The 12,267-nt window shown below is 47.4% G+C and overlaps 1 protein-coding gene across 3 annotated transcripts in view; it reads right to left on the bottom strand.

Annotated features, from left to right (window-relative positions):
* The window catches only part of Pecam1 (platelet and endothelial cell adhesion molecule 1), a 39,215-nt gene extending 29,597 nt beyond the window's left edge, over positions 1-9,618 (bottom strand). For 2 of the 3 annotated variants that reach the window (XM_090349931.1, XM_090349930.1), the window contains exons 1-4: positions 9,353-9,618; positions 9,238-9,264; positions 1,939-2,232; positions 392-697 (exon numbers count right to left, since the gene is read on the bottom strand). In XM_090349931.1, the coding sequence (XP_090206057.1) occupies positions 392-697; positions 1,939-2,232; positions 9,238-9,264; positions 9,353-9,386 (661 nt within the window). In that variant the 5' untranslated portion in view covers positions 9,387-9,618. The remainder of the gene's footprint in view (positions 1-391; positions 698-1,938; positions 2,233-9,237; positions 9,265-9,352) is intronic. The other variant, XM_090349932.1, reaches the window with a different exon arrangement.
* Between the last annotated feature and the right edge of the window lie 2,649 nt (positions 9,619-12,267).

Raw genomic sequence — 12,267 nt, 5'->3', positions numbered from 1 at the left:
ACCATGAGAATCTTATCTCCAATTAACCACTAGAAATGGGGCCCAAGGGGGAGGGCCATAGCCGTGAGCTGAAGAGGTCAAGGACAGTGCCAGGCCCAGAGTTCAAGCCCCACCTCCGACAAAAACAAAACAAAATAAAACAAACCAAAAATCTCTCAACTTTTTTTCTCCCTCCATTCCTTTTTTTAATTTCCTTTCCATTTGGCTCGTTTGTGTATCTTTAGCCTTCTTTTCTTTTCTTTGTGTGTGTGAATGAGAGAGAAAGGAGTGGAGAGAGACAGATAGGATTGAATTCAGAGAGAAGGCCCAGTCCCTTTCCAATTCTGGCTCTTTTTCCCTATCCCCAACCCCACATCACAAAGATTTATGAGAAGGAGGGCAGAATCCTCACCTCTCACAGTGACCTCATCACTCCGGACAGAGTTTGAGATCAACAGCTGGGACCCAGACACGATCGTAGCTTGACAACGAAACACTAAAATATAATCCTGCTCTTCAATTGGGAAATCCAGTGTTACAAAATTCTGGGTCTGAGATGTCTTCTCTCTTCTCAGTTTGACAAATTTTGTTTGAAGTTCAAGTTTTTCAATTGTGAAATGTATTGGTGCCTTTTCCTTTGGGACAGAGCAGGTGACGGCCACAACCCCACCTTCTACCACCTCGGTTTTATCCAGCATTACCTGGGGATTGGACATGTCTGTGGGAAACAGAGAAGGACCAGTTAATGCCCTTTAAGGGTTCTTTCTTCCTTTCAAGTAGTCACTGACATATATGAAATAAGCCAGGTGCTAGAAAGACAGAAGGAAGGGAGGAAGGGAGGGAGGGAGCGAGGGAGGGAGGGAGGGAGGGAAGGAGGGAGAGAGGGAGAGAGGGAGAGAGGGAGAGAGGGAGTGAGGGAAGAGAGTTAAGTTCTGAAAGACAGAGTTTCTGAGATAAAAAGCAGCATATAGCCAGGTGCTGGTGGCTCACACCTATAATCCTAGCTACTCAGGAGGCTAAGATCTGAGGATGGTGGTTCAAAGCCAGCAAAAGCAGGTAAGTCCATGAGACTCTTATTCCAATTATCCACCAGAAAACTGGAAGTAGAGCTGTGGCTCAAAGTGATACAGTGCTTGAGCAAAAAAGTTAGGGACAGGCCACTAGTGTGGCCTAGTGGTAGAGTTCTTACCTAGCATGCACAAAGCCCTGGGTTTGATTCCTCAGTACCACATACACAGGGAAAGCTGGAAGTGGTGCTGTGGCTCAAGTGGTAGAACGCTAGCCTTGAGAAAGCTTATGGACAATGACCAGGCCCTGAGTTCAAGCCTTACCACCAACAAAAGAAAAGAGAGACTGAGAATATGTTTTAGTGGTAGAGTGCTTGCCTAGCAAGCATGAAACGCTGGGTTCCATTCTCAGTACCACATAAACAGAAAAAGCCACAAGTCGAGCTGTGGCTCAAACAGTAGAGTGCTAACCTTGAGTCAAAAGAAGTTCAGGGAGGCCAGGAGTTTGGCCTAGTGGTAGAGTGCTTGCCTTGCATGCACAAAGACCCAGGTTCGATTCCTCGGTACCACATCCATAGTAAAAAGCCAGAAGTGGTGCTGAGGCTCAAGTGGTAGAGCTCTAGCCTTGAGAAAGTCCAAGGACAGTGCTCAGGCCCTGAGCCCAACCCCAGAACTGGCAAAAAGAAAAAAAAAAAAAAAGAAGCTCAAGCTCAGAGACAGTGCCCAGGCCCTGAGTTCAAGCCCTAAGACCGCCAAAAAAAAAAAAAAAAAAAAGGAAAGAAAGAAAGGAAGAAGAAGAAGCAGAGTAAGAGTATTCCTGGAACAGAAAGCCTGGCAGATAGAACCATGACCTATCCTACATTCTCAGGCTTGGAAACTCAGTCAGGTGAGCAGGAAGGGCGATGGAGGCAAAGGATGAAGAGAGTGCCTGTGTTTCAACCCCAGCACTCACCTTCCACCACCAACCGATACTCGGGCGTGGTTTTCTCCTTGTTATTCAGAACCACGGTGCACTTGTATGTTCCCGCATTAAAAACCCGCACTTGGGGGATGAAGAAGGTCTCGGTGGACTGGGAAGAGGAGACGTTGTGCAGCATCACGTCGTCCTTGTAGAAGAACATGGAGTACTGGGGCCAGACGGGCGCCGTGGTGCTGAGATCCACTGTGCACTGCAGGGTCACGTTCTGCCCGTTGCGCACTGTCCATCTGGGCAGGCTGTCCATGTGGATGCTGTTGATGGTGAAAGCTACGTGCAGATGGAAGGAGGGTGGACATACGTGTTACCTTGACAACAGCATCAACCTGATGACCTTCAACTAGTGCATGTGTGTGTCCATATTGGAGCTGGAACTCAGGGCCTTGGGCTCTTGGCTTTTTTTTTTTTTTTTGCTCTACCCCTTAAGCTATGTTTGTAGTCCCCTTCCTGGTATTTTTCTTTTGTGTGTGTGCCAGTCATGGGGCTTGAACTCGGGGTCTAGGATGCTGCCCCTCAACTTTTTCTCCCCAGTTGTGCCACACCTCTGGTAGTTTTGATGGGTAACTGGAGATGAGAGTTTCATGGGCTTTCCTTCTCCAGCTGACTTTGAACCTCCATCCTCAGACCTCAGCTTCCGGAGTAGCTAGGATTACAGGTGTGAGCCACCGGGTGCCCAGCTTCCTCCCTGGCACTTTCATCTTACACAATCAGCAAGCCAAGATGACACAGGTAGGTGGTATGGGGTCCTTCCTTAGGTATGTGCACATGTTTGCTGTTTCATTTTTCTGGAAAGAGGTCTCCAGCATTATTGACTGAGCCCTAAAATATTTCAGACTTGTGATGAAGGACAGGATTGCAGAAAACCCAGAGAGGTGAGAGAGTGTGTATGTGTGTGTGTGTGTGTGTGTGTGTGTGTGTGTGTGTGAGAGAGAGAGAGAGAGAGAGAGAGAGAGAGAGAGAGAGAGAGAGAGAGAGAGAGAGAGAGAGAGAGAGAGAGGAGGGAGGGGAGAGAGAGTCATGGGGCTTTAACTCAGCCTGGGCACTGTCCCAGAGCTCTTCCATTCAAGGCTACCACCCTACCCTTGAGCTAAACCCCACTTCCCATTTTCTAGAGGTTAATTGGAGATAAGAGTCTCAGGTCCTTTTGTGCCTGGGGCTGGCTTTGAACTGTGATCCTCAGATCTCAGCCTCCTGAGTAGCTAGGATTACAGGCGTGAGCCACCGACCGATAGAGGTGAGATCTTTTCAAGTGGGAAAGAAAAAGATTCATGGGGAAGGAATCAAAGTCACAAAGCTACTGGGCACAAAGAAGACTGCCCAAATACTAAAACTATGGAATCTAGCTCCTTCCATCTCATGGCTGCCAGCCAGAGGGTGTCTGCCAGTCCCTGCGAAGAGGGGGCATATAACTCAATCGGCCACCTGGCTCTCAACCTGGAAATGACTCAGAAAGAAGAAGGGGAGAATGGCAAGGATGAGCCATTTGCTATTGCCAGGAAAATTAGAAAGTGCCACAAAGCATGGAGTCCCTGCTGAATTTCTTCCTGTGTTTAACAAACATGCCAACCCATGTTCCCGTTCTCATCCTCAAGATAACAATCAGATATCCATGCCAGGTGCTGAGCTTCCAGGGTGAAGCAGAAATCACCCTTGCTGTCTGAGGCCCATGAAGACCAGTGGAGATCAACACCACTATCCATCAGCGAAGCCAGGGACCCTAAGGACACGTGCTGCCCAGGAGAGACCCAGGACAGTTGGAAGGAAATGCCCCTTGGACTGGGAACAGCATGTACCAGGGCACTGGGGCATGAGGACTTGGCACAATTCAGGTACAACCAGTTACTGAGAGGCAGAGCATGGGGCTGGGGAGGAGGAGGTGGGCTGTGTGTGCCAAAGGGGAAAGTCAGGCCTGCCACATGGACTATGTGGGTCTTTGGGTGGGGCATGGTAGCCAAAATCAGTGTTTAGAAAGACCACAGTGTCCAGGCACCAGTGGCTCATGCCTGTAATTCTAAATACTCAGGAAGCTGAGATCTGAGGATCATGGTTCAAAACCAGCCTGGGCAAGAAAGGTCATGAGAATCTTATGCTCCAGTCAACCACCAAAAGGCTGAGAGACTCTTATTTCTGATTAACCACTAGAAAATGAGAAGTGGCTCAAGGGGTAGGGCGGTAGCCTTGAGCTGAGAGCTCAGAAACAGTGCTTAGGCCCAGTGTTGAAGGCTGGAAATGAGCTATGGCTCACGTAGCAGAGTGCTAACTTTAAGTGAGGAAAGAAAAGCTCAGAGACAGTGGCCAAGCCCTGAGTTCCACCCCAGGACAAAAGAACACAGTGGTCCAAGACTAAGGGTAGAGAACAGCCCCAGGGGAGAGGAGTTGAGGTGAAAACTGATGTGCTGCAGGCAGGAGGGACACATGAGACTCTTCAGGAAACTCAAAAGGACTTGCTTTGGGGGCAATGGAAACATTCTAGACCTAGATGAGGCAGATGGTTGCCAACATCATGGGCGTAGTACATGTCACCAATTATACACTTTTTTTTTTTTTTTGCCAGTCCTAGGCTTGATCTCAGGGCCTGAGCACTGTCCTTGGACTTTCCTCAAGGCTAGCGCTCTACCACTTGAGCCACAGCGCCACTTCCAGCTTTTCTATGTATGTGGTACTGAGGAATAGAACCCCGGTCTTTGTGCAGGCTAGGCAAGCACTCTACCACTAGGCCAAATTCCTGGCTATATATATATATATATATATGTATATATATTTTTTTTTTGCCAGTCCTGGGCTTGAGCTCAGGGCCTGAGCACTGTCCTTGGACTTTCTCAAGGCTAGAGCTCTACCACTTGAGCCTCAGCACGACTTCCGGCTTTTTTCTATATGTGGTACCGAGGAATCGAACCTGGGTCTTCATGCATGCTGGGCAAGCACTTTAACCACTAGGCCAAACTCCCGGCCCTATTTTTTTTTTTAATCAGTCATAGGACTTAAAATCTATCGTGGGGCTTGAACTCAGGACTTGGGTACTGTCCCTGAGCTCTTTTGCTCAAGGTTAGCACTCTATCACTTTGAGCCACAGCACCAGTTCTGGTTTTCTAGTGTGTAACTGGAGATAAAAGTCTCATGAACTTTCCTGCCTGGGATGGCTTTGAACCTCCATCTTCAAATCTCAGCCTCCTAAATAGCTGGAATTACAAGTGTAAGTCCCTGCCCCAGCTACTCTTTTTATTATTTGTATTTTACCCCAATTTAAAAAAAAAGAGCTTGATTGGTTCTGAGGTTGAAGAATTGGAAAAGAAGATTCTGAGTAGGCTCTCAGGAAATAATCAGTGCCATGAACCACAATGGAGAATGCCAGAGAAAGATAAGGGAAGAAGACTGAGTTCTAGGGATTGCCCTGGGTCTGAAGGGGAGCCCAGAGGACAGGGAGGGAAAGAGGCTTTAGCCTTTGGGTTGCGTCTGAGGTTTGGGTGTGGGTTTGAGTCCAAGGCTGGACACAGAGCACAAGGGCATCAGGAAAGAGAAAGAAGAGTTGGAATCCAGAGACCGAGCCTGGAGCCTGCAGAGTCAGGTTCAAACCCAGGGAAAACAATTTTGCCCTAGGGAGGAAGGCAACAGTAGCAAAAGATTCCAACTGTCAGAATCATAGGGTCAGAAGTGGCCATTGCATGTGCTGACAGGTAGCCTTTAATTACCCCAGGGAGAAAAACCCCTAGGCAAGAAGTTGTATTAAGAGGGGAGGCCTGAGTGGAGAGGAAGCAGATAAACTAGCCTCAAAGTTACAGGGGAGATAAAGGAAGGAGGGGGGCATAAGAAAAATGGAAGAAACAACTGCTTGTATGTGAGTTTCCTTTTCCTGAAACACACAAATAAGAAGTTACCAGCCAGAGACTAGTGGCTCATGCCTATAATTCTAGCTACTCAGAAGGCTAAGATCTGAGGATCATGTTCAAAGCCAGCTTGGGCAGGAAAGTTCATGTAACTTTCTTTTTCTTCTCGAATAAATTACTCGGAAAACACCAGACGTGGTGCTGTGGCTCAATTGGTTGAGTGCTCGCCTTAAACACAAAGCTCAGGGACAGCACCCAGGGCTTAAGTTCAAGCCCCAGTCCCAGAAAAAGAATAAAAGAGAAGAGGAAGAAGAGGAAGAGGAAGAAGAGGAAAAGGAAGAGAACGAGGAAGAAAGGGAAGAAGAAGAAGAAGAAGAAGAAGAAGAAGAAGAAGAAGAAGAAGAAGAAGAAGAAGAAGAAGAAGAAGCAGAAGAAGAAGAAGAAGAAGAAGAAGAAGAAGAAGAAGAAGAAGAAGAAGAAGAAGAAGAAGAAGAAGAAAAAGAAGAAGAAGAAGAAGAAGTTGAAGAAGTTGTTGAAGAAGTTGAAGTTGTTACTAATTGGATTTGTAGGCTTGGAAAGTTGAGTAAGAAGCCAGGGCAGGGCTATGGCTCCAGCTAGAGGTCCAGATTTTACATAGTGGAGTATTAAAGTAGGAAGGGAGGAGGGCCAGGACAGGAGGGGAGGGAGGGACAGGCTTGGCCTAGGTAGATGGGCTGAGCCTAATCAGCCCGCAGGGTGGACACTGCCTTGAAGCCAGGAGGGAAGCCGGAGAGGATGGGTGGGAAGCCAGATAAGCCAGCAGCCCAGGCCAGGCCCCAGGCCAGGCAGGAAGTAGAGGGAGTTCCCTCCAGACTGACTGTTTTCTAGGTGCAGATGGAACTGAGGTCATCTCCTGAAAAGAGGTGGACAGCAACTGGGTGAGGGCTGAATGGATCCCAGAGGCCTGACAGAAGACAGGAAAGGGGCCAAGAGGACCTAGGACCTCACTTGTACATGAGGAATAAGGAACTTGGAGCCAACCAGCAAGTCATGCATTGCAAATGCCAGTGCAGGGGGTCTGGGGAAAGAAGACTTGCTCCCCCTCTTCCACCCGGTCCAGTCTGCTTGCAATAGCCATCCTGCACCAGGCCTTGTAGCCTCTGTGTCTCAAAGTGGTTGGTAGATTCTCTCCCTGTTCCAAAATCATCCCCGGAGGTCTGCATGAGTCGGGAGGGTGGCCGTTCTGGGGAATACAGGGAGCTTAGGAAAGGAGCCCTGGAGAGCTGGCAGGACAGGCTCTGGACCTCACAGGGTGGTCTGAATAAGATGGGGCACATGCTGGAGTTGGGAGAATACTTCAGGGGCCATGACTGGAAGGGTGGGCAGGAAGGGGCGGGGATACCATCATCATTCTTGACTCCCGGCCTGCAGAACAGTCACCTCCTTTTGTCCAGTCTTAGCCTCCCCCCACCCACTCCATCCACATTTTACAGCTGGGACAAAACCATGTAAGACAAAGAGATGTAAGACAAAGACTGAGTCTCCTGCTTGGTAACACAAGCCTGTAATCCCAATCCCTAGAGAGGGAGGCTAACGAAGGAGGATCTTGAGCCAAGGCTATTCTGGATTATATAACGAAACAACATCTGTCTCCTCTCTGGCTCCCAAAGCGATATCCATATTTTGGACATTCCTGTTCCCCTCACTGGCTCTTGCATAGACAAGTCAGTCCTTCTCGGGACTCCAGTGACACCATCAAGCACATGATTTGCAGATGATGGCTATTCTGTCTTTATGAGTTGCCACAGGGAGTCAGCATGGCCAAGGAGGCAAAGCACCATGGGCCATAGGGTGGAGACTCCCACTGACCGGCTCTTGAGTAGCCACCCCAGCTCTCCCACATTCAGGCCACTGCTACAGGGCTCCACTCAGTCCTGCACCCTGAAGGAACTTAGGCTCCAAAGAGCCAGACAATCTGTCTACAACCCAGCTGCCCTGATTCCGAAGATGGATTCATTCTGCAGGTGCTCCACTGAATTCACAGTCCCAGACCCAGCTCAGCATTCTCCTCCATGGAATCTCAGCTACAGCAGAACAAAGCGCCCCCCCCCCCCCCATCGAGATGGGGCTTCCAGGTCAGCTTATAAAGTGCATGTAACTAGACTTCAAAGACCAGCTGCAAGCAAGTCACTCAGTGGCTCACACCTATAATCTCAGCTACTCCAGAGGCTGAGATCTAAGGATCACAGTTCAAAGCCAGATTAAGTCTATGAATCTTATCTCCAACAAAGCAGTGAAAAGGCAGAAGTGGAGGTGTGACTCAAGTGGTAAAGCATTAGCTTTGAGTAAAAAAGCTAAAGAAGAGCTCCCTAGCCCTGAGTTCAAGCCAACTGTGGCTTGAACTGACATGTGCGCACACGCGTGCACACACACACACACACACACACACACACACACACACGACCAGTGGCAGCTCTGCTCCCTGTGTGAGAGCACAAAATATTGTAGCTATAAGTATAGTCTCATAGGTGAATGGAAAATTAGATCTGCAATCATTTAAGAGACAAAGAAAAGTTGGGATATCAATGTACACTGTATTCTGTCTTCCTGAATCTAACAAGTTGACAGTATTTTAATTACGAATAAAAACAAATAAGTGAGGCTGGGCACCAGTGGCTTATACCTAGAATTCTAGCTACTCAGGAGGCTGAGATCTGAGTATTGAAGTTCAAAGCCAGCCTGGGAAAGAAAGTCCATGAGACTCTTAGTTCCAATTAACCACCAGAAAATCAGAAGTGGAACTATGGCTGAAAGTAGTACAATGCTAGCCTTGAGCAAAAGAGCCGGGGACAGCATCAAGGTGTCTTGACCACCCAAACAAACAAACAAACAATCAAACAAGCCCTAAAAGCAAAATAAACAACAACAACAGCAAAAACCCAAGTAAGAACATTAAAAAAAAAAATAAGCAAGTTTGGCCTAGCGGTTAGAGTGCTTGCCTAGCATGCCTGAAGACCCGGCGTTCCATTCCTTGGTACCATACACATAGAAAAGGCCTTGAGAAAGTGCAAGGACAATGTTTAGGCCCTTCAAGTCCAGGACTGGCAAAAAACAAAAAGCAAGCAGGTGGGGAAAGAGCAGGATGAGAAAACCAGCAATTTATCTTAGTGCAATCAAACAAATTATGAAGTCACCTTTTTTTTTTTTTTACCACTTTCCCAATTCTAACAAACCACAATCTACCAAATTAGAAAATAAACATCGGAAAACACACGCTCCTAAAAAATTGATCCACAACAAAATTTTGGACTAAGAGCTCCTAAATACAACAAATGTAATATACTTGGCCTATTTTCCATTGGAATACTTTTCCTCCATTGTTAGAACTACCAACCCCAAACAATTTGATATGAGTTAGAAGAATCACAGAAAAGACATGATGGAGAGTAGATAGAAGTGTTGGTTGACTTACAGTTTTCTTTCCCCTCCAAGCCTGGACCTAGAAGAGACAGAAGAAAATCTGTTGATTTCGCACACTTCACTTCTCATAGAGTGAAAGTGAGCTGGGAAGAGTTGGTAAAACTCACAGTGTAGCAGTGCCAGCAGAGCTAGAAGCCACATCTTGTGCCCTGGGACCCACCCCCAGCTGCTTCCTCAGAGCGAAGACTGAAGGACACAGTTAGTTCTGCCTCTGGGCCATGCCTCGGGGAGAGGGGACACTTCCCACAGAGAGAAACCTGCTCCAGGAAGAAGAAAAGCCACTCTGGTAACTCCTCCAGAGGCTCACACAGAGAGACTGGCTATGGAGCTGGTCAGGTAATGGCAGCCATTTCTGGAAATTCAGAGAACAATGAGGCCTGGGGCTGGTCTGATATCTCCTCAGGAAATGACTGGACTTCCTGAGGGATCACTGAATGCAGTCACTTTGTTTGGGGCAGCTGGGGATGGGGAGGTAGGGGTGCTATTTTCCCGCCTCCATCGTCTTGAGTCTCCTTTCTGCCTCACCTGGGTTTGGGGTTCCCTTTTCCTGATGGGGTGAATTTTTTTCTCCCCTCACCAGCAAAACATTTTTCTCAATAGACACTCAGAAGGTTCATTTTCCTATGCCATCCCCTCCCCACCCCCCACCAAAGGGATGGACTCAGTTCTCACAGCACAGATCTGGGCCCCTGCCTGACCCCAGTTGGCTTTTGGAAGAATTGCAAGGTGTTGTCCCAAGAGCTCTTCCCAAGGGCTTTCTGAGCTTGGAATACAGTGAAACGCTAACGGCTGCTCTGCTGGGATGACAGAGGTATACCACCACGCCCCACAGCTGGAGGGCTTTCTAAAATATAAATTTGGGTGCTTTCATTTCTCTCTTTGGAACTCTGGCATAGATCCCCATTGCCCTCTACAAAAAATAAAAGACATCATCAGGGCCCTAGCTTACCTTTCTAGCTGGGACTCCGTGTCCTACACATTGTTAGAAGATAACAGTTTCCAGAATATATCATGTGTCCGCCTTTCTCAGAGCTATTCCCCTGACTCCTCTAGAAACTTCCCTGGTCTTCCTCAGGGGAGACTGAGCTGCCTTTCCTCTGTGCCCTTCACCCCTGTCCCTTATGTCTTCCCTCTTGCAGATTCTTTCACCCTCCTGCTGAATCCTGGGTAGCAGGGTGGGTGCCAGTGAGGAACAGTAGTCCCACGGACGCTGGGCTAGACCAAGGACTGTGATTGCTTGGCTGGAGTTCGCTTTGCTGTGCTTGGGTGGTGCCATGTTGTTTCTGAGATGCCAGGCACTAGGACTTGGAAGGAGTCAAGGAAGACACATTTATTTCAACTAAGGACAATGAGAACCAGCCTTTGCTACCTCAGGACAAGAACCTAGGAAGTACTGGCTTCCAAAAAAGTACGACTCCTGGGGCCATGAGTTTGGCCTAGTGGTAGAGTGCTTGCCTAGTATGCATGAAGACCTGGGTTCGATTCCTCAGTACCACATACACAGAAAAAAGCTAGAAGTGGTGCTGTGGCTCTAGGGGTAAATCAGTAGCCTTGAGAAAGCCCAAGGACAATATTCAGGCCTTGATTTCAAGCCCCAGGACTGACAAAAAAAAAATACAACTCCTGGTTCCCACCCACAGTTCAGTGGAGATTGTGAGAAGAGTGCTGAGAAGAGCTCTTCCCAGAGCTCTGACACACACTTTCCAGGATCACTGGCTCACACTTTTAACTCTAGCTTATCCTGAGGCTGAGATCTGAGGATCGACATTAGGAACCACACCACGCAGACAAGTCAGAGATGTTTAGCTCAATTAACCAGTGACAAGGCAGAAGTAGAGATGTGGATCAAGAATGCCAGCCTTGGGGCGGGGTGGTGGAGAAAAAGGAACCCTACTACACTGCTGGTGGGAATGTAGACTAGTTCAGCCACTCTGGAAAGCAGTGTGGAGGTTCCTTAAAGAACTGAAAATAGACCTTCCCTACGATCCTGCCATACCATTCCTGGGCATCTGTCCTGAACATCATAACCCAAGATATGATAAGGACACCTGCTCAGCTATGTTCATCTCTGCACTATTCACAATAGCCAGGCAATGGAAACAATCCAGATGCCCTACTGCAGATGAATGGATACAGAAAATGTGGTATATATACACAATAGAATTTTACATAGCCAACAGACAAGATAAAATAATGGCATTCGAAGGGAAGTGGATGAATCTAGAGCGAATCATGTTGAGTGAGACAAGTCAAGACCTAAGGAACAAAAGGCGCATGGTATCCTTAATATGTGGCTGTTAGACCCAAAGAGTACAAGAGCGAGGACTCAATATTTGCATACCTAATGCTATGGACATGGTATTGGAAATATAAACATAACTACATAGACATAAAAACCTATGACTCTATAGAGCATAATGTTTTATTTCATAAATTAATATGTTTCTATGACATACAACCCCTTAGCCTAATTTTGATTAAGTTCTAAAAACTAAGTCCCAGTGATTGTATATAGAGATTCCCTTCTTGAACACTTGTTTGTTCAACTTGTCATTTGAAATATGATGTAAAAATCAATGTTAATAAATTCTTTAATAATAAAAAGAATGCCAGCTTTGGGAGTCTGAAGTATGGCCTAGTGTAGTGTAGTTTATTGGAGATAAGAGTCTCACAGACTTGCCAGGCATGGTGGCTTATGCCTGTAAACCTAGCTACTTAGGAGGCTGAGATCTGAGGATCTTGGTTCAAAGCCAGCCCAGGCACTGAAAAGTCTGAGAGACTCATCTCCAGTTAATCACCAGAAAACCAGAAAGTGGTGCTGTTGCTCAAGGGGTATGGTGGTAGCCTTGAACTGAAGAGCTCAGAGACAGTGCACAGGCCCAGAGTTCAAGCCCCACAACCGACAAAAAAAAAAAAATCACAGACTTTTCTGCATGGGCTGGCTTCAAATTGTAATCTTCAAATCCCAGTCTCTTGAGTATCTAGGGTTACAGGGGTGAGCCACCTGCACCCAGCTATTTCC

This window comes from Megascapheus bottae, chromosome 17, assembly GCF_031878675.1.
Source record: "Megascapheus bottae isolate mThoBot1 chromosome 17, mThoBot2.hap1, whole genome shotgun sequence".
NCBI lineage: Eukaryota > Metazoa > Chordata > Mammalia > Rodentia > Geomyidae > Megascapheus > Megascapheus bottae.
Note: the sequence above shows the minus strand (reverse complement) of the source record. Positions and strands in the feature narration are given on the sequence as shown.